Raw genomic sequence first — 21,961 nt, 5'->3', positions numbered from 1 at the left:
GGCAGTTATCTGGATGTTAACCCAAATGACATTTTCCCCTTCTACTCACTCGTAAAGACCAAACTACCCCATGCAAAACTGGGCTCAAACCTGACCTCGGTGTTTCAGTTTCCTGTGTCTACTCCATCCACTCTGCTCCAGTTAAACTGTTCTGTTCATGAGTGTAAGACCTATTTCTAACTTCTACTTCTCCCACCACACTGTCATAAGATTGAAGACTAGCATCCACTTTCAGCTGTGGGCAAGTGATCTTCCAACTAAACACCAGAGTGTCAGACATCCTTTGGAGTTCCGAGTCTCTGCTCTTCATCAGTAACAATGGGTTAGTGTCCTCATCACTTTTCTGTTTCTGTGATAAAATTGGCACTAACAAAAGCAACTTAAGGAAAGAAGGGTTTAATTTGGCTTACAGTTTAAGGAGGGTATAGTCTATCACATGGGGAAAGTCATGGCTGACAGGGGCTTGATGCAACTAGCCACGTTGCATCCACAGTCAGGAACCAGATGAAGATAAATGCCAATGCTTAGCTCACTTTCTCCTTGTAATGCAGTATAGGACCCAAACTCAGGAATAGAGCTGTGCTATCCACATTTATGTTGTAGACTACTTCAATTAATGTAATCAAGATAATCCCTTCCAGGTAAGCCTATGTCTCCTAGGTGATTACAGAGCTTATTGACCGTCAACACTGAGCAGCGCACTTAATTACAATGGTTCAGCAATTCTTAATCTTCCAAGTGTGAAAGACTCTTCCTAATTCCAAAAACTGGAGGGCTGCTATCAATGACGAAATCTCCCTATTCCCCTAGCTCTGCTTATTATAGGTTAAGAAACTAAATTGGTTGCCCATATTCATCTAGGTAGTAAACAGCATAGATGATGAATGTGGATTCAGGTATCTACTAAGTCCCAATTGTTAACCACTATGTTTTGCTGATTCAAAGAAAAGAAAAAGGCACCATTCACCAACAATGCATTTAAATGCAATTTTATCTGTAAATCACAAAGCCATGCATACACTTTGGAAAAACTATACTGTGATACCTACTTGTAGAAAACATTATCTGCAAACAGGCAATGCTGGATGAGGCCACATATTTGTTCATCCATTACATTAATTCCAGGAATTTCCAGAGTCACATGTCTCCCAGGTTGAACACTACTAGGATGACTGGTTAGCCCTGAGATCCAATCCTGCTTTAAGTTTACATGACTATGACTCTGAAATTTGCATCTCTGGGAAATGTGTTACTGTTCAGCTTCAGTGTGGTTTAGCCCAGTAATTGCTTGGGGAAGCTGAAACACCAGAAGCTCCTCCTTTATTTGTAGAACTTCCTGGTTAAACATTGATCTGATCAGAGTCCCTGAAAGAGGAAGAACCTCACCCAGACTCTATTTGTTCGCTGGAGAGGAAGGACCAGATGTCCAAGCTATTTCAATAGACAGAGCTCTACAAAAGAGTCAGTTGAATATACTCCTGGGAAAAGAGGACATGGAATACAAGTGGTCAGCAGAAAAGACTTGGATGAGAATTTAATAGTCCCCATGTCTATCATCACAGTCAGATATGAAGGACACATCTGGGAGGCCTGTTCTATAATAACATCATACTTAGAAAGGGAATGGGTAGGCTCCGTTTCCAGTTCTCAAATGGAGAGTGGGGAGGTGGTAAATTACAGAGCACTCTGAGTTCCCCACAAAGAGCCCCTAGATCACAACATGTTATATTTATCGTGGTTATTAACCAAAGTTCAATTAGGATCCAGATTCAGCATCATGATGTGTCATGAGCTCAAGGAGCACAGAGAAGAGAAACATCCCATAAACAAGCATGTGGGTTGGCTTGATCTTTTGACTATTGTTCTATTTGGAAAATAAAAATCATAATAATCATATAGCAATGTTCTCAGCAAAGCATTTTTAAAATAATTTCTCTGTTGAACATTGAAAATAAAAGCCCACACATTCATCAATTCTTACCCATTATTCGAATCAGTGGGAGATGCTCAAAGTGTGATCTTAGCGGGCAGGAACGACATCTCCACTCTGGGAAGGTTAACAAGTCTTTAGAATGGAATAGGCTAGATTATATGGTCTAGAGGATTGCTTTTGGTACAACTTCAATAAGTTAAACAAAATTATAGATGAAGGCCAAAGAGGAGATAAGGGGGGATAAAGGGATTCTTTGGAGACTTAGTTCTGAGTCCCTAATTCTGGAAAGACACGAAGTCATTCAGTAACATTATTTTCTTCCCAGCAACAGTGCCCTTCCTTGAAGATCTGTTCAATGTCCTGTTTGGAACCCCTCAGAGGCCTCCCACAAAATTATTCCTTTCTTCCTTCAGGTCACTGCTACCTCGAGTCCTATAGCAATCTTATTCTTTCCCAGTTGTGCTTGGTGTTGTCCAGTCCTGCCCACCTGCCTTCCCCTCTGCCTAAAGCTCTCCTCACTTCCCCTCCTTCCTCTTTCACTGCCTCAGCCTCGGCATCCTCAGTTTCTTGACCTTCTGACTGGGTCCAGGATCCCAGAGCCCTAAGACTTCTCTCTTCTTACTCAGCTCACTATTGCACTTCAATTTGAATCTGTATCACTCTTTTCTGCTAGACAGCAAACTCAAAGACAATAGAAACTATCTCTGTCCACTCCTAAATCTCTAGCAGTCAGCTTTATGTTTGAGCATGAGATGTGCTCAATAATATTGGCTACCTCTTCCTTTTCCTTCTCTCCTGACTCTTCAAAAGTCACCTTTCCCTTCATGCTTCAAAGGTCTATATCTAGGCGTTGGGTAGGCTAAAGCCTCAGTGGGTCAGGTCACAGAGGTGCATCATTCTGGTTGTCTCCTCTCACTCAACAACTAAGTCACCCCAAGCCAAGACAGTTTTAGATGCATCTCTCCATGGCCAGTCAAAGAGTCGTGGGGTGAAGAATGGCTACAAAAGGTCCAGCTGGGTTCTGAAGGGTCATGGTACAGAATGTGCCTCCCACAGTGATGTAAATCACTGCAAAAGCATGGCTGATGAGAACCGAAGTGTGAAGCAGTCATACCTGTCACTCTGCCTCAAAGTCACTGTCCCAGAGCTGAAGACCAGGGAGAAAAGCCATGGCCTTGAGTCCCTTCCCTAGATATCTTGTCACCAAGGCTCAGGCAGCTGACAGGAGAGTGGCAGCCATGAAGGAAGGGATTGAAAGACAAGGGGGAGGAAGTAGAAACTTAGCTCCCCTCTGTGTAAGGGCTGACCAGGAGGCTTGTCTCCCTCTGAACTATATGAGACGTGGGGGAAGGAACAGAAGACAAAGAATAGGAAGACTGAAGAAATGGGGCTCTAGAGGATGGGAAATTCTCATTGGTAATAAAATTAAAAATGAAAGCCTCTTTTTCAACTTTTACTCTTGGAATTCCTTTGTTGTTCTTGCTAATAATAGCTATGGAGGACTTTCCCGGTGTTGATAAAATTAGATATACTACTAAAAAGAAACGAGAGCTATCCTATTGTTCAGTTTTGTCTTGGCACAAAATGATAGTAAAGGAAACTTTTAAAACAGCCATGGTTTCATAAATCACAATAGTTTCGGTGAAACTGTTCTCTTTAGATGCAAGTATGAGTGAGAGGGGTGGCCATTCTGAATGAAGTCCACAGAAACATAGCATCTTGAATATTCTCAATTATAATATTCTTTTTTGTTACAATGCTCAGGGCTCTTTATCTGCATTAAACAAACCATTCTCCAAGTGCTGACTCATATATCTTACTTAGAAGAGCATGGACAAAGCACTTAGCCTCTCGCATATCAGTTTTCTGTGAAAAAGGTGGACAAATGTCCCATTCTCCCAGATATAAGATGCAGTGGCTCTGATTGAACAACTTAGACCTAACTTGCTTTTATTGACTCCTCCATCACACCAGTCCACCCACTTTTGTCTTCTTAAATCTATGCTGTCCCACCTTTCCCTTCCCTTGGAAACCACTCTATGCTCAGCACATCTGCTACTCCCTGGCTCCATTGACATTAAACAGTGTCTCGTGGATTCCCATTTCATACCGGTGTGTTTATACTTAGCCATGGACTATATTTACAATACAGAAACAAGTTACAATGTCTGCCCAAAGGAGGAAATGTATTTTATCCACATAATGGAAACACAAACACCCCCTTTAATTTCTACTCTGTCTTCAGAGTCTGTAGAAGAAAGTGGTATATTACACCCTCTACTTTGCAAACACACTGCTGCATTTTTAAGGCCCCTCTCACTCCATCTCTCACGCATTCATGCAAACGAATGGAACAGGCACGGGGGTGGGAGTGCTCTGCAGAGAATGCACTTTGCCACAGTTTCTATCCCTAAATCACCTCGAGTGAACATAAATCCAAAGAAGGAAGGCCCCAAACCAAGCTGCCTCAGTATCGCCAAGCTTTCTTCACTCCCCTCTACCTTTCCCTCTTCTTGGCTGCCACCATGGCCAATTCTAGCCCCACTCCATTATCTACTGACTAAACTTTTGCCAGTGGGGACAACAGGAAGCCCTTTGAGGAAAATAAATTTTCTAACACCCAAACCTTATACCTGGAATTCAGTCAGTGCTCAACAAATATCTTTTCAGTGAACAGTAATCGAGAGAGAGAGAGAGAGAGAGAGAGAGAGAGAGAGAGAGAGAAACTTATGCATGAGTAAGATCTGCTACTGATCCAGTGAATTATTATTATTCAACTAACTGCCAGTTACTAACTGCCATTCTTATTTGCAGCCTCGCTGAATGTATAGAACTCGGGAAAGACCTTTAACCTTCACACACTGCCCTTTGTCTACCTCTTTCCCTGAATCGACCTCTTCATTCTAAAAATAAAGGGGGGGGGGACAAGCAAAATTCTGCATCCACACTGTGTCTCTCCCATCATACAACTGGAACAGAAATAGTGTTCTGATAAAAGAAGATGCTGCATGGAGCAGTAACTGTAATGCTCCCCCAGTGTGGAGCTTGAGAGGAGCAAAATGCCAGGGAGGAGGTGGAGGCCTGCCAGAGAAGCAGCTCCCAGCTCCACTTGAGAGGAAGAATTTCAAAAGCAGTGGAAGCTAAGGACATCCAGACCTCCCCACCAGCAATATCAAGGACACTAAGTTCCTGGGCCCCTGCTTCACCGATGCTGGAAAGCTCAAAGCCCCTCATGTCCCCTTGCTCAGCATCAGTTTCCCATTTCCAAAATTACAAGTCCCCTGCCTCACCCAGCCTTCCTTTGCCCCACCCACAGCTCACAGGATGAGTACAAGACAAGTCTGTAAAAATCCCATAAGGCTCCCTGACATGATTTGCTATATAAATACCCAGGGCTATCACGCTATTACTGCAGGGAATCGGGCTGGGGGCCCCTGGGGCTGCATAAGCAACACCTCCCCCACATTCTCAGCACCAGAGAGACAGGGCTCCCGGAGGAAAACTGTGCTTTCCTCGATCTTTAGCTGCTAGGGAAACTCATATGTTAGGGCAGCCTTCTTACAGAAACCCTCTAAAAATACCTATCGATGTATATTTAGCTCCAGATATCATCCTCCTACAAACAGGCTTTGGGCTAAACCACTCCGTGTATGCCGCTGGCTGGAAGCTGGGACTGCAGGATGGCTGGTCCCGCTCTTCTGTAGCTTTCCGCTGCCCACGTTTTCCTTTGTCTTCCCTCTCTCTTCTAGGTGGAAGAAGCTGAAGCTGAAGATACAGAGATGGTTCCCTTCTCTTTGCCATGCCTTCCCTCAGAGGTGATCCCACGGTAAAAAGAATTTGTAAGACTTATGCAGCATCCATAGCAGAGCTAGAAGTAGGATCCCCCCCCCCCAGCTTAAATTGGTCAAGGCTCCCTTGCTGCTCTCAGGTTCAAGTATACACTACACTCTCCTGCACAGACTAGGCAGGCCCTTGTTGACCTCTTCAGAAGTGTCTCTCACCGCTCCACTCATCAAGTTCCTAGGGATGCCCTTCTGTCTGTCCCCTCATTATGTCCCCACCTCTAAACATTTGCACACAAAATTCTTTTTCCCAGCAAGCCCTTCTTCCTTCCCAGACTTCTATGCCCCACCCCTTTGTGCACCTCAGGACATTTAAGTACTATTTCCTTCAAGAAGCTTTCCCTGGGACTCAAGCGCCAAGAAAGATGCCCTTCTTCTGAGTGCTTATGACACGTAGGCTCACTGTCCGGATGAGGAACACTTGACCTATCCCACCCACCCCTAGCACTGTGCCCAGACTGTGAGTACTCAGTAATGTTACTTTGATATCTGTTGAGTGGCTTTCTGAGCCTGCTTGCAAATGCCTTAGCAGAGGCACAAGGTTTAGACACACTAATGCATGCTCCAGTGTTTACACTACATGTCCACTCAAACAGGCCACTGCCCACTGCACAGTTCATCATCATGATACCAGAGCATGCGCTGAGCTAACTGACATTGTTAATGGAACAACAGACTATCTAACCATCCGAGAGCAGTTTTGAACTCAAAAAGTAGCTCCATAATACCATTAGGACTGGAATACAACTGAAAATGAAGATTCCCCCAAGTGTAAGAAGAACAGCATACAGCTCACCACTGAGCCTGAACTAAAAAGAGGAACTAAAGAGAGAGCATGGAACTTCTTCAGCTGCACTGGACAGCAAGCAGCATCTCCGAGCTCAAGGGGTACTGTAGCTCAGAGAAGGAACCCAGACAGTAAAGGCAGACAGGCTGGGTTCAAACTCTGTGTTTATCATATTGAATGGCCTCCCTTATCTGCGAGAGATCTGGCCCAGGACTTCCAGGAGGCACGAAGAACCACAGCTAGTACAAAACTCTAACACATCATGACTTCCCCTGTGCGTCCATAACTTCTTGTCAACCATAATATTTACTTTATAGTTTAGACAGTTTTAAGAGATTAACAAAATTAACAATTATAATACAAGTTCCAACAACATATTAGAAAATTGCCAATATTACTACATTCACAATTGGGGCCATTATTGTTATTATTATTGTTGTTGTTGTTGTTGTTTTTCCAGAAAGGGTTTCTCTGTGGTTTTGGAGGCTGTTCTGGAACTAGTTCTTGAAGGCCAGGCTGGTCTCGAACTCACAGAGATCTTTCTTCCTCTGCCTCCCGAGTGCTGGGATTAAAGGCTTGCGCCACCAACACCCAGCTGGGGCCATTATTAAGTAAAAAACATGTTTTACAATACCTTGAAGGAGGATCTGATAACAGAGTGGCTATTGTCTTATGGGTAGGTGTGTATACACAGCATGGACATCCTAGACAAAGAGTCGGTTCACATGCCAGGCAGGATAGTGAGGAATAGCCAGAGATCTTACCATGCTACTCAGAAGGGGAAGCCAGTCAGTACTTATGAATCATCCACTTAATATTTCCAGGCTGTGGTTGACCACAGATAACTAAAACTGCAGGAAGCTAAAATGTGGATAAAGGGAGAGTGCTATAGCACTCATTTCCAAGCACATTATTAAAATTTTCTGTACCTTAGCATATTCATCCCTGAGATGGGCCTGGAGAATAATTAAACCTAATAATCCTTACCTGTGGCACTGCTTTTACAAATTAGAACTATCTGTGAAACATAGGCCTTGGCTCATGGTTTGCTAAATGCAAAGTGTTATAAGACCAGTGATGCAATACTGAGTGAAGCTTTCTCCCTGCTGCCCCCTCCAGCTAGCTCTAGAAACATTGATTCCACTCTTAGTGCTCAAAAAACACTTCCCAGGGTGCTATTATCACCGAGAGCCCAATATTTCTTATTCGCCTGGGGTATACACTCTCAGCTCCCATTTCCCTGAAAGTGTAAGCTGGGCAGATGAAGCTGTAGACACAGATCCTAGTGAGACCAAAAGGGAGGTAGGGAGACAGCCTCTTGCCTCCCCAGGTCCTGACTTCCCTCAGCTCTTCTTGTATCCTATAGAGGACAAAAGACTTTGGGAGTGGAACAACAAGTAGAACGTACTGAGTAGTAACTATATCACATACACGGCACATAAGAGATGAACAAAAGTCATAGGCACAGAGGTCTCCCCACTTACTCTCTCTCTCACCAGTGGTTTAGGGGTGACTGAATTTTTATCTTCCCCCCATCATTCTCCATTATATTTAAGTTCAATAACTTCCTATTAAGATTGGTATATACTAGTGATTTTAAGTACTACGGAATATTCCAGGTGATTGACAAGAGTTTAAAACACAACCTCCCGAATTGTTACCAATTCAAGAGAGATCTGAAGTTCAGGTAGCTAGAAGGTCATTTCAGCAGAGATAACAATACACCAATTAGGGCATCTCTCAGTCTACAACATTAATCTTGCTAAGTAATGAATACTAAACAAGAATTAATGAATACTAAACAAGCCAGTTAGGAAGAAGTCAGCTGGACCTTTTGATCTACTTTTCTTGCACCAAATGACAAGACACTAAGAGCTGACATGCTTTCTTTGCCGTAGAGCAGGGCACTGTATTCCAAGCTCACAGAAGAGTCTCAGAATGACCCAGGAGGTTTGCCTTCTTCAAGCCACACTTGCAGCCCCTGCTTTGAACTGGAACACAAGTATGATGTGCTTCCCTGCTACACTCCATCCCCTGCTTCTAGAGGACCAAAGGAATATGAATCACAGAGATTTATGCCTGAAGAGTCTTGGGGCTGCGAAGGTCACTGAAGGTATGAGAACGAAGAATGCTGAAGAAAGGGCCACTTAAAGGCAGAGGATGTGGGCTCAAGGCCTACATAGTGTCTGCTGTTTAGACACATGCCCTCTATGAGCTTTAGTGTCATATTTGGAAGATAAGGTCAACATGATCCCTACTGTAGTCTAAATGTCCCCTGAACATGTCTGTTAAAATTTAAGCAGCACTGTTATATCAGGAGTGATACCTTTCTGAAATGATTAAGTCTTGCAGACACCTCCCTAAAGCATATATTAAAACTACTATAACCAGAATGGGCTGCTTGTGGCAGACTTCTGAGAAAAGGTTGAGTTGGGTTTGTTTCCCTCTCTTCTTCAGCATACGGTGTCCTTGGCTCTGTGAGGATATGACAAGAAGGACTTCATCAGACACCAGTGCCAGCTCTTGAACTTTTTGGACACCAGAATTGTAAGCTATAAATCTCTGTTGCTTAAAAAAGGAAAAAAAAAAAAAAAAACCACCCAGTGTCTGATATTCTGTGGTAAGAGAAAATGGTCTCAGACAACCTCTTTTATGGGATTATAAGTATTACATGAAATAACTGACGTAAGGAGACTCCAAGCCATGCACAACTTCAACTTACATGTCTAAGAATTCTGAAGGTTAGGAGTGGCAGAATGCGGTGACTCCAGTACCCCAAATACTTGTCTCTTAGCAACATGCTAATGAGCCTGCTGTCTGATGTCACAGCGCCCACCCTCCCGCTCCCCACCCATCACCAAAACTGAAAGCTAAGATGTTGTGCAGCCTCAGCCCTGAAGCACTGTGTCATGCTCTAACACTGTCACTCCCTGCTGTGCACAGGAGTAGAATGTGAGGTGACACCTGAAGACAAGGTGGGAAGGAAGAGCTGTCAGCAAGGTTAACTCTGGATGCAGGTGTCAAGAAGGCAAATAAAATAAAATAAAATAAAAGGAAGGTTGTGTAGCCAAGAGAGGGGGTGCATGGGGTGGGCTAAAAAGATATTATTCCTGCTTCAGAGGGCATGGTCTAAACTCCAGGATCTGCCACCAGAAAGCAGGGGATAGTGAGCAAATGACTTAACTTCCATGGGTACGAATAACTCATCTCTGACGTCTATTCTGCCTGCCTCACTAGTTAGTACCACAACATATTTAACTGACATTAAGACCCCACAACTGTGAAATTCCTGGTAGTTTAATATACCACTAAAAAAAGAGAGGAGAGAGCACCATCGAGCTCTGCTCTGCCATTCTTCTAAGACATGAGCTGACTTCAGAGATGATATGCCTCTTAGCAGCAAAGCAAGATGGTAGATGAACATGTGGATATTAGACAGTTCAATTACCCAGTCCATTGCAGTGGGTCAGAGCCTTATCTCTCAGCAGTCAAGTGCACAGTGAACCTGTTGCCAGGAAGCCATCTGCATGTAAACTGAAAAGAACTCCTGCATGTTGGGCTGAAGGTGGGATGGGGTCAGGAGCAAAGTCTTGTTGGTTCAACTTGAAAGTATTCACTTCTCAAGGTCACCCAGAGAGCCATCAAAGTCTGAGGAGCCACCAAGAAAGCTGGGCAGACAGCTCAGACAGGACATTGGACTTGGTGAAGCTCTGTAACTCTCTGGACATGCAGGTGAGTAACAGAGGACTTTCTGGCCATAGCAACAAGAGTACCACCTACTGATTCCCATAAATCTGCTCCTTCAACCATGTGACAGCCAAGACAGCCAACCCCTACTCCTCTTCCCTTGGCCACTCAAATGGTGAGAGTCCTCTACCTCCACACACCCATCACGGACCTCACATCCCCCACAAGAACCACCAGATCCCCCTGCAAAGTAACAGTTGTCTTGTGATACCTGGAGAAGACTGGTTCTGAGACTCTCGTGCATATCAAAATTTACACATGCTCACATATATAAGATGGTATGTTATCCTCCCTCGTGGATGCTTTAAAGCATCTCTACCTACAAGACCCTGCAGCATAAATGCTATGTAAACATTAGTTATTCTATACTGCTTCAGGAATGGCAATGAGGATAAAAGGTCTTTCTGTGCTCAGTACAGATGCATTTTACCCAAATATTTCCTATCCATGCTTCACTAGATCTGCTCAGAAGCCAAAGATACAGAGAACTGACTGCACTTCAACCTGTCAAAATGTCTAGTAAAGTGTGGCATCCAAAAGATGTATGTTAGAGCATCTTTAATAATTATTATAGCAAAAACCAGAAGGCAATCTAAGTGTCAAATAACAAGCAAAAACAAGAAGCAAGCTGTGTACATCCACTTAACAAAGTGCTGATCAGTCACCACAGAATTTCAGTAAAGTATGGAATGGTGTGTGATATGCTCATCATATATTGAGAAAGGCAGCAAAATTACAGACATCTGAAAGAAAGATTTCTCAGCTTTAAAGAGGTGGGAGAAGATGCCATAAAAATCAGAAATTGCTCTTAATCAGTGAACAGGTTTTCTCTTTTCCTTTTGATTTTTCTGTATTTTTAAAAATCAATGTGTGACAGCTTAAAATGAAAATGACTGGCTTAGACCAGAAATTTCAAATGTTTTCAGTGCATATAACTTTGAGCAGGACCAATTACACACACACACACACACACACACACACACAACCATTATCACCACCATCACCAACAGCAATACCAGCAACACTTGATTATAACATGATTCAAATTCTCATTTAGGAGTTTTTAAATATAGTATATATTATTGATTTTAGAGACATTTAAAACACCATTCTGGTATGCTACATTTTCCTATGGCATTATACTCCTGTGGTACTATGTATACTAAGTCATAGTTAAAATGTACCATTAAAATATTTTTTTAAAAATGACCTACATAAAATCCTTCTATAAGACAGCAGATACTTTTTTAAACATGATCACTCAGCCCTATTCATCCATTACCTATACTGAGGTTGGCTGCTTATAAGCTATACTCTAAGCCATTATATCTTCACCTACTTCTCTTTCACTCAATCACAATCAGCCTAAAAGCTAAAAATGGGAACACTGGATCTATATCACAAGATAATGGGGAGATGCATGGCTCCCAAACTTATCTTCTCAGTCTTTAGCTTTACCCAATTACTCCCTACAAATTTCCTTTTTCCTCAAGTTTGTTCAACATAATGGTGACTACATATTCCCTCTCTTAGGTGTCCTGTGCAGCTCTGCTTGTCCTCAGCAGTGAGCCAGGCAGCTAAGTAAGGAAATTTCCATGCCATACCTACACCAGTTTACCCTTCTCTCCTGTAAGCACCAAAAGCCAATGGACTCAAAGATTCACAAGCCACAGAAACCTGTGCAGAATTCTCATCACTTCAGTGCTAAAGCCCATCACATTTGCCGTCGATCGTGTTGGACCTGCTCATACTATGTTTTACTATGAACTTCCTCATCTTCATACTATGTTCATACCCAAAGGATTGATGTTGCAAATATTCACCTAAATGGATCACCATCCTATCATGTGTCTATGGCAGTAGGTCAGTCCCAATATATACTATATTAAGTTCCTAAGAATGACTTACAAGCAGTTTGATGCAATTCATTTTGATACCATTAAAAAATCTATAAATCATTTCAGTCTGTTCTCAGCATGTTCATCTTAATTTTTAGTTCAAAAAACACAATTGGAGTCCCCTCCAATCACCCAAAGAAACTGGGTGTTTTTGTTGCATCCTTTGATTAATCTCTTGGGATGATCCCTCCTCCAGACCAGAACAAGCTGTTTGCCTCCGTGAAAATGCTCCTCCGGGGAAAACTTGGTGTTCAGAAATCTAGCAAGCACACAATGGGAATCCAGAAGCATGCCTGAGAGTCCCAGGCATGCCTCTGCCTAATGCCACATGTACCTAGCTCCTCCAAAAAACGAGTTCTCGATAGTACAGCTACATGGAGACTCTTAGACTTGTTTTCTTTGGCTTATGTTCTACATTCTGATCTCTGCCTACCTTATCTTCCTTGTAGTGGCTACCTCATGTCACCGTGGGCCTCCCAACACACACACACACACACACACACACACACACACACACACACACACACACACACACAAAGAGAGCAAGAAGGAAGAAGACTCACCCACTGAGGACCACAATGAAGTCCATGACATTCCAGCCATTTCGGAGGTATGAACCCTTATGGAAGATGAACCCTAGAGCTACAATTTTGATCCCAGCTTCAAAGCAGAAAATTCCAATGAAATATGGTTCTGTCTTTTCCTGTGAAGGCAAAGAACAGAGGAACAATAAAAGGATTGCTCCATATCAGACACAGGCAAAGGCACATCCTGGCTATTTCCTGCACACCCATGATGGCCAGCCTCATATACCAGTACAGCTTAAGTTACAGAAGGTCCAAGAGTGCCTGAAACTGCATTGAATACACAGAATATGGGAAAGTGCTTTAAAAATGGGCAGATGTATCCTACCTATGGACTAGACATTTTTCCCCTGAAGGTCCCCAGTGGCATAGTGTTGCCTTGAAGGAGTTTATTTCTTGGGTCTCTACACTAGCTGGGAACCATAGAGTTCTCATGCCTGGGTCATTAGGCTGGCCACTTGCCCATGTGTTTGGACTTAAAATAATCTGTGTGCTCTCTTCTGGAGGAATACATTAGACATGTGAATCATTCCTTTAGGAGAATAAGGATGTCGGCATTTAGCAAGTTCATAACCACCAACACATTCAGCTTTCAGCATCTTTCCTCACTGCTCTCTGGCCCTCCCTTTTCCTTCTCACTTCAGCAGTCCCTTAGGAAACAGGAGTGAAGCAAATGGCCCTCGTGTCTGCCCTTTTCTTCTTGCCTGTCTACCATGTGAGCACACACAAGTATGTGCAATGCCCTCTTCCTTGTGAGTCCCAGTGGGGTTGACTATTAACTGTCCCTCAGTAAAGAACAAAGTCTTCACAGAGCTGTGTGAGAAGGGAGGTGTGGAAAGGGGGTGGAGCCAGGGGAACCAGGAGGAGAAAGGGAGAAGAAAGCACAAACATACCAGCCTTCGGGACATCGGGGTCTTGTCATCCTCAGGAAGGTGCTGCTCCAGGGCCAGGACGATGCAGTTGGCAATGATGGTGGCCAGGATCATGTACTCAAATGGCGTGAAAAAGAGGAGTTAAGGATCCAGTTCATGTAAGAGAAGATGCAGCCTCCAAGATAGCCACACACACACACACACACACACACACACACACACACTTCTTTCTTCCTACTGGTCCTTGCCATCGAATGATTTATACTCACAAGCAGGCAGGCAGGACAATGCATGCTTCTCAGTATAGGAGGCATTATCATTTAGGGCTGGTCAGTGAAAACAAAGCATCTTCTCCAAGAGGAGGAAGCAGATGATAAATAATAGAGTTGGTCATATGTCAGATACCCCAAATGATGAATGAAATAAAATATAAAGCCAGTAACTAAATAGGGCTTCAAATTGATGGGAAAGAAGGAAGAAGCAAGATGAACCAGGTAGCAGGATTCTGCTCTTCCCAGGATTTAGGTGCTTGGGCAGAAGAACCAGCTTTAGTCTCAATAAAGACCCAGCTGTGGCTGTCTGTCTGTCACTCTCTCAGAGTCACACCTAGAGTCACTCCTCTCCCCAGAACCTCTGATCAACTGGGGGAAAGGAGAATCCATGGAAAGGAAACCATTCCCCCACGCTGTGTGAGCCCCCTGTGGTTTTCATAGCTGGCACAGGGGCTAGGAGAAGCACTTGGTCTCGCCTTGCTTTCTCTGCATTTATAGGGATCAGAAGGGCATAGCATGGGTTGGAATCTACCATGGCAGAGTTCAGTCTCTAGGAGCCAAACTGTGAATCCATTGAGTAAATACACGAGCTTTCCCCTGCTGCTTTTTTATAGACAGGTGAGGTGTTCTCTGCGCCTCTTTGAGAAACATGACTCAAAGCAAGCACCCTGACTCCCACAGAAAGGCTTTGCTGCAAGCTCCGGGGAGGGGAGGTGGCTAAAAAAGGGAAAAACCTGCTCCTTCTTAGGGCCCAGTCATCTGGCACATTGGGATTTCATTCTGTAATTACTGTTATGACAAACATGAGCCAGATGTGTCACTAGCCTTGGAGTTCAAGCCATTCTCTGGCAAATTCCACAGCTCGGGTGTGGAAGAAGGATAGTTCATCTGACAAAGAGGGGAGGACCGAGATCATTCTCCTGCCACCCCACAGAGCAGGGCTAGCTGTGTAGGCCATAGGACCTAAACACCTCTTTCCTAGTACAGAAGATGGCCAGATCATAAAGAAGCCCCCACACACATACCTCTCTTCCCATCCCATCAAATGAGCATCCAGTGATCTCCAGGGAGGGGCAGAGACCAGAGCATTCTACAGGCAGAGGCCACATATGCTCACCAGCTGCTCTGGTTGTGAGGCTAGCGCAGGAGTCTAGAGAGTGAAGATGAATGTTCTAGTCCGCCACATTTGGTAGTACCATCTCTCCCCCCATTTCCATGTGTGCCTGAGTCACAGGCATTCTAACACAGCTGGCAGCCCTTCCTTCCCACACATCTCCAGTCCCCACATAGCACCCCCAACTCAGAGATCCTCTGCTTCCTCACACTCAGCCACCTGATCTGGAAATGGATGTGTCTCATTGGATGGACTTCCATCCCAGATTCTACTACGCTTCCTGAAGCCCTCACAGCTGGAGGGGAAGCCCATCAGTACTACCAGACATCCTTTCTACTTCAAACACTGGAAGTTAAGGGCAACGTCTGAGAGCCAAACTTGCTACAGGCACACTGTCTTAGCACAAGTCCCCACCCAACATAAACCCTGACAAGGCCACCCAAAGCACAAGGATCAGAAGGGAGCACACTTCTGTCATGTACCTGGCTCTAACCTAGAGCTTTGCATGGACAGTGACAAAGGACTAACCCAGGGTCAATATCCCACAAGACTCTGAATCGGGACAAGCTATCCCGGCCATAGTGCTGATGCCTGGAATTCTCAAACCAATCCCATGATGGTGAGAATACGGCAAAAGTGGTGGTGGAGGAATTCCTGACCTTGCCTAGGAAATTGGTCCAGAAAGGAAACTGACAGCGTGCCAACACAGCATTGATGAATGGCTACAGAAGCTGAGGGCATCTGGGGTGCTGTTTCTACAATGTAGGTCACAAAATACTAGTGCTACAGAAACTTGCAATCAAATAAATGAGGGAAGCCTGGGTTAAGTAAAGTGAAGTAGGTTCCTTCCCAGCAGGACTGCTTGGAGCCTTTAATGCTACTGTACACAGTGTGTGACTGCACACAGTGGGGTGGGGAGCAGGACACAGCACACTCCAAACTTGCTTCACCATGCAATTCTTTGTTCAGAGCATCTCTTGGGAATGGCACTTGCAGGAACATTGTTAGGAGCCCTGATATTTTTTTTAAAGGGGGGGGGCGGTGGAGAGATGGCTCAGCTGTTAAAGGTTAGGCTCACAACCAAAAAAAACAAACAAACAAACAAAAAAAAAAAACCCAGGTCTTACTGATCACCACAAGTTGAGGAGGGGCTGGTATCTCCGAGTTGACTAACACATACATTGCCTCTTCCATGTAAACTTACACACGCACATGTACACCAATACTATTAATAAAGTTGTTCATGAAAGCACTGGGCTCACCTGACTACTGCCCATGGTTTAAAATACCCTGTGAAAGCTCCAAAACCTACTCAGCACCTCATGGACCCAAGACATCCCTGGGAAAGATGGATTTCTCATTCAAGGCATATAAACCTCTGCCTCTTGTGGATCCACTGGGTCTGTGGTTGTTTGGGGGGGGGCGGGTTGTGTATTCTTGCACTGGAAGGTTGGGAAGGAAAACCAAGGATAGAAAGCATGGGAGCTGTCAGGCAATGCCGATACACAGCTCAGCAGCTCCACTTCTCCCAAGACCTTCTCCCCATCGACACCACTTAGAATACTGGCTCCGCTAATCTCACGTCTACACCTGCATGTCCTCAGCCAGGCAGTCTCCATCTGCAATTCCTTGCTAAGGCCTGTAAGCTTCACTGACCGGTTCAGATAGTTGAGGCTTGTTAGGGACACAAGACTGGCCTGGAGAAGGTGTGGCCACCTCACTACATAACAGAGGAATGGCTCTTGACCTCAGAGATTGTAATGTAAAATGGTATATGACTGGTCAAGTCTCTGGATGGCTGAAAAGTCATGTGGACTCAGAGCCTGGCGCTATCCAGACCCCCAATACTAGAATCAAAAGGTGATGTCTTAGTTGGGATTTTACCATGGCAAAAGCAAGTGGGGGAGGAAAGGGTTTTCTCAGCTTACACTTCCATGTTGTAGTCCATCAGCCAGGGGAGTCTGGAAAGGAACTCAAACAGGGCAGGAACCTGGAGGCAGGAGCTGACGCAGAAGCCATGGACAGGTGTTGCTTACTGGCTTGCTTCTCTTGGTTTGCTCAGCCTGCTTTCTTATACACCCAGAATCACCCACCCAAGGATGGCCCCACCCGCAATGGGCTGTGTCTGCCCCCATCAATCACTAATTAAGAAAATGCCCTACAGGCTTGCCTACCACCTGATCTTATGGAGGCCTTTTTTTTTTTTTTTTTTTTTTTGAGGCTTCCTCCACTTTGATGACTTTAGCTTGTATCATGCTAACATAAAAACTATCCAGTACACGTGGGAATCTAGCAATTTATCGGTTCTGAGGGAAATGAAGAAAGCTTAAAGACAATCAGAGACCCACTTCCTCCCCCAGCAAAATCGTCTGCCTACTGTCAAGTGTCCAAAGACCCATCTCAGAGCAGCTGTGTGCAACTGGTTTGGGTTATATTGTTCTAAACTGTTCAAATACATACAGCCTGCGAGGGGTTGCCTCTCTAGGTCTTCCAGACTGAGGCCTCGTGGGGAATTCAGCTGGAGGAATAAACAATATAATACAGGACTGTGATATGGGTGAGGGAGTCAAAAGTATGGAGCTGCTGGGGGTTAAGTGAGAGAAAGGCTGGGGACCAGAAAAAGTGGGGGGAAGCAAGCAGGAAGATACACGGGGTAGGAGCAGTGTCACAACCCTTTTCTCTAACTTCTTTTCTACTCTGCTTTTGGAAGAAAATATAAAGAACAGACACTGACGTTCACTGATGTCTGCCATGACTTGCAGTGGTCTTTTTTCTCTTTTGCTGGTTAGAAGTTGATACTTTCTCTGGGGACATTATTCCTTATGCTTCATTTTTCTTTGCATTACACTTTTTTTTTTTTTGGTATCTTCTATTTATCTCCTCCAAGAAACTATACCTCAAAAGCAGGTGCTTTGTTGAACTCTCCACAGGCTATGCTTAGCAGAGATTCTGGTACACAGTAGGAGCCTAATCAATGTTCAGTGAAGGAGGAAATGCAAGCAGGCTCTCCACGGAGGAAGCAGCTCTCCTCCCTCTGCTCAGTCCAGGACCTTGTACCTGCCCACCTCCGAAAGGTGACTCCTTTCTCTTGCTAGCAAACTTCAAGCCCAAGAGCAAAGGCCCTGGTCCATCTCTAGAAAGCCCTAGACTGCAGATAATAGCCCACAGCTTCAATCTGGCGAGGCAAAAGATATGACTTGGAAAGATCAAAGGGAGCCACAAGTCACCACGACTGGAGAAAACAGCACCTTCATGGCAGTCACAGTCAGCGATGGCAGGAAAGTCTATCTGTGCAGAATCCTCATTCTGCCTAGGAATTCAGTGACTCCCATTATGTTCCAGGCTTGGCTTGAAGTATACTTTGGAGAATGTCCATCACGGAGGCTAGACTGTATTCTAAGACCCGGAACAAATGGAGCTAATGAAGCAGAAAGGCTTGGGAGGCTGAGGACAGAGGCTTTGCCTGTCCCACACATGCCTGTCCCTGGGGACAAACACTGTGTTTGGAAATAGTGGCCATGTAATGATTTATAGTTAATTAATGAGTGACTAGTCAATACATATAGATAGGACAGGGACACCAGAGCCCAAAGTATCATTATAAAAAGATGTCCCATATTCTCTCCACACAGTATTCCCATCTGAACTTTTGTACTGTATACTGTGGGCATACATTATCTATCAAAAAAAGAAGAAAGGGAAGCAGCACGCACAGACATTCTCTTTAATGTTAAAAGGAGAGAGAGAAGGTGGGGGTAGGAAGGGTCCTGCTTTGCTAGGAGGATAATGAGTTTTCTCTGAGTAATAGGGTTATTTTCATTTTTTTCTTTACTCCTTTATCCATTGTCTGACTGTTATAATGAGCATGTATTAACTTATAATCATAAAAATCAATTAAAGCTATATATGTTCTGGGGAAGAAAAATCCAACCAGTTCCAAAGTCCACGTCAACCTGGGCATAAAGAGGAAGAACCTGGAAGGCTGTGCAAGATCCCAGGAAGATCAAATGCGGAAGAACAAAGGCCCGGACCAAGCCGAAGAAGGAAATGACCATAAAAGAGCTCCAAGCCTGCAAAGAAGCCGCCCTCCCTCTCACTGCTGCTCACTAGGGGCCCCACTTCATAAACTTTCCTGGCAATCTTCCCAAACACCCCTTCACTCCTCGCTCCCTCCAAGCCGTTAATGAGGACTGGTGTCGCTGCAGCTCTCTCTTCCCCTTCCCTGTCTAGCGGCTTCAAGACAATCATTAGGGAAATGATAAAAATAGGTTCGCTTATTGATTTATCCCTTTTACCCAATGCTCCTTCCTTCAACCAGTTGACTGGTTTCCTTAGCAACACAGCTAATTTGAGCAGCATGGCTCGGCCTGCACACCTGCCATTTGTTTAGTTCCTTCTTTAGCAGAGAAAGCTGGGGCAAGACAGAGGGTGGACCTAGTGCTGCTGTGGTGCTGGCTTTGCTTACCAACAGAGCCCTAGGAACCCATTGGACTTGTGCCTGGCACTGACCGACAAGCAGAGCTACTCCAACCCACACCAACATCTCAGAGTCACATCTGCAGGCACAGGCCCGGGAAAGACCTAGGCTGCAAGCAGCAAATATAGGGGGTCTTAGGGATCTATGCCCTCTTATGATGGTCTTGTGTTCTGAGACCTCTCTGCTCTCAGCTGTCCCCTCCCAGGGCCTTTGTCACCATGCATACGGCAAATGAATATGATCTGAGGGCCACCGGGGACCAGCAGGTTGACAGAACACTATGTTCTCTTCAAGTTCCAGGCCTAATGGAAAAAATAGTCTGTGGGGACAAGAAAGTGCCCACTCTGGCATTTGTCAGAGCTCTAGAGACCCTCTGCAATTGCTCCCTGCCTCCCAGGAGATAGATCTCAACTTCCATTAGCCATCCCTACTGCTAGCCTCGGACCCAGGACAATTGCCGGCAAGAAGGTCTGAGTCCTACTTTCCCTTCAGCCTCCTAGTTTAGGGATGTGTGTTATGTGAAGAGATGTAAGTCTCAGACAACGGTTCCCATGCTTTGCATATGTCCATTCCTCCTCGGCTGGGCATAAATGTAATAATACGTGACTACTAACTCAAAGGCAGTAGCTGGTAAAGAGCCTGTTTATCCTGTGACTCTGTTAGAAGCTCCATCCTGAAGAGACACTGTAAACAAATAAAAAGTTGCAAATGATAGCTCTTCAAAGTTTCTATATGACTGAAAAACTATTAGGATCTTGCCTTGGACCTAGAGAGCAACAGAGAAAACGAAACTTGGCAACGAGAAACAAGACTCGGGGTTCTCACTCCAAAAGTTGCCCCAACACAATGCTCAAAGGAGGGAAGGCCACCACCATCCGTCTACATAGCAGACACTAGAAAGACAAAAAGGGCCAGCACCTAAAGTGAGAAGGAACACATGAAGCCCCTAAGCAAATCCCAGGCACTTTTATTATCCTACGAAATCTATCCTTAAGTGTCCTCTGTGGCTCCTGGCTTTTGGGGAAGTGTCTGTTTGGGGTCAGAGCCTCCAGAAGGGAGCTGGAGGGCTGCAGCTCTGATGTGACACTGAAGACATCTACCCCAGTAAAGAATTTAAAAGAAAATTATGGTAATGGGCCTCCGGGAAGAAAGCAAAGACATTTGGCCCAGGATCTCCTGGGATTATGAAGAGCTCTTCTAAACAGAAGTCCCCAGAGGAGAATTTATGAAGCTGATGGCTCTGATGCAATCTCTTCCAGTGATTAGAAGGCACATTAATCACACCCAAGGCTAGAGCTAAGAACAGGAGGGGTTGAACTACCACAGAAGTCCGGCTCCAGCTCCTACAGACCCTGCTGGAGACACAGTGAGATCATGCAAGTGAGATCACATCCACTTTGCCTGAGGCCACAGAGAAAGACACATCTGTCCTGCAGGGATGAGTAATAGTGAAGAGGCCGGACCTGTGCTCAAACCACAGACATAGCCATCACTGCAGCCTTCACTGTGGTCATCACGTCAACAGTGTTTTTACCTGTTACAATCAGCCTCGACCTTCCCCAGACAAAAGTCCCTATAGGACTCTCTACTATCTAACCTGTCTGCATATGCCATGAGGGCAAGCTTTCAGCCTTTCAGTCTGAAAGGGACAGTCATACCTGTTAGAGCAGGCCTGGGGCCAGCTGCCTTCGTAGGGAGACTTCCCTACGGTGCAAGTGGGGGATGGTAGAAATGGGAGACATCAACAAGGCTTTCTAATATCTCCAGCAAGCTGCCCCTGGTGGTAAGATGAGAAGGCCTGAGGTAAGAGGTCAACCCTAGTGTGAAAGTCCAAAACCAGAGGCTCCATCTGGACTTGTGAGCACTCATTCCTCTGCCCAGCCTGGCAAATGGAAAAGTATGAACAAAGGTTTCCTAGACAGAAACTGTGCCTTACCCTGAGCCTGTTGCATAGTTAATCAACTAATTAGAACTCCAGTGACTGTGGGGAGGTTGGGATGTTGCAAGCCTACAACCTAAGTATAATTTATCCTGGGTTGTTTGTTGTTTTTGTCCTTTTAGAATGGATTAAACTCCACCACCCAAAACTACAAACATCGTCAGATAGTACAATGTAGTAATGTATGGACCCACGTCCTATCTGGAATAAGCCGTGTGCTCAGCTCCATTTCCACGCTCTTCCTCAAGCCTTACTTTTGGGTTATGTCTCTGTCCTGAGCAGATCAATTTAGGTTGTACCACATGGTCCCTCACAGGACAGGAGAGCTAACACTGTGCTTCTCTATATGAGTTACCAGTGCACAGCTCTGACAGAAAATATGAAACTCCACAGCATTTCCCCCATGGCAGGAAAAGTGGACTGTAAACAAGTAGAGACATGAGAAGAAAGTCCCCGAGTACACTTTGCTGCCCCATTTCATGAGCTCATTGCTTTC

General features: G+C 44.8%; 1 protein-coding gene across 3 annotated transcripts in view; it reads right to left on the bottom strand.

Annotated features, from left to right (window-relative positions):
• The window catches only part of Cacna1e (calcium voltage-gated channel subunit alpha1 E), a 303,984-nt gene that overhangs the window by 264,059 nt on the left and 17,964 nt on the right, over positions 1–21,961 (bottom strand). For all 3 annotated transcript variants that reach the window (XM_035445314.1, XM_027418072.2, XM_035445315.1), the window contains exons 2-3: positions 13,685–13,790; positions 12,771–12,910 (exon numbers count right to left, since the gene is read on the bottom strand). In XM_035445314.1, the coding sequence (XP_035301205.1) occupies positions 12,771–12,910; positions 13,685–13,790 (246 nt within the window). The remainder of the gene's footprint in view (positions 1–12,770; positions 12,911–13,684; positions 13,791–21,961) is intronic.

The sequence above is a fragment of the Cricetulus griseus genome, chromosome 5 (genome assembly GCF_003668045.3).
Source record: "Cricetulus griseus strain 17A/GY chromosome 5, alternate assembly CriGri-PICRH-1.0, whole genome shotgun sequence".
Classification (NCBI taxonomy): domain Eukaryota; kingdom Metazoa; phylum Chordata; class Mammalia; order Rodentia; family Cricetidae; genus Cricetulus; species Cricetulus griseus.
This window is presented reverse-complemented; position numbering and strand designations above follow the sequence as displayed.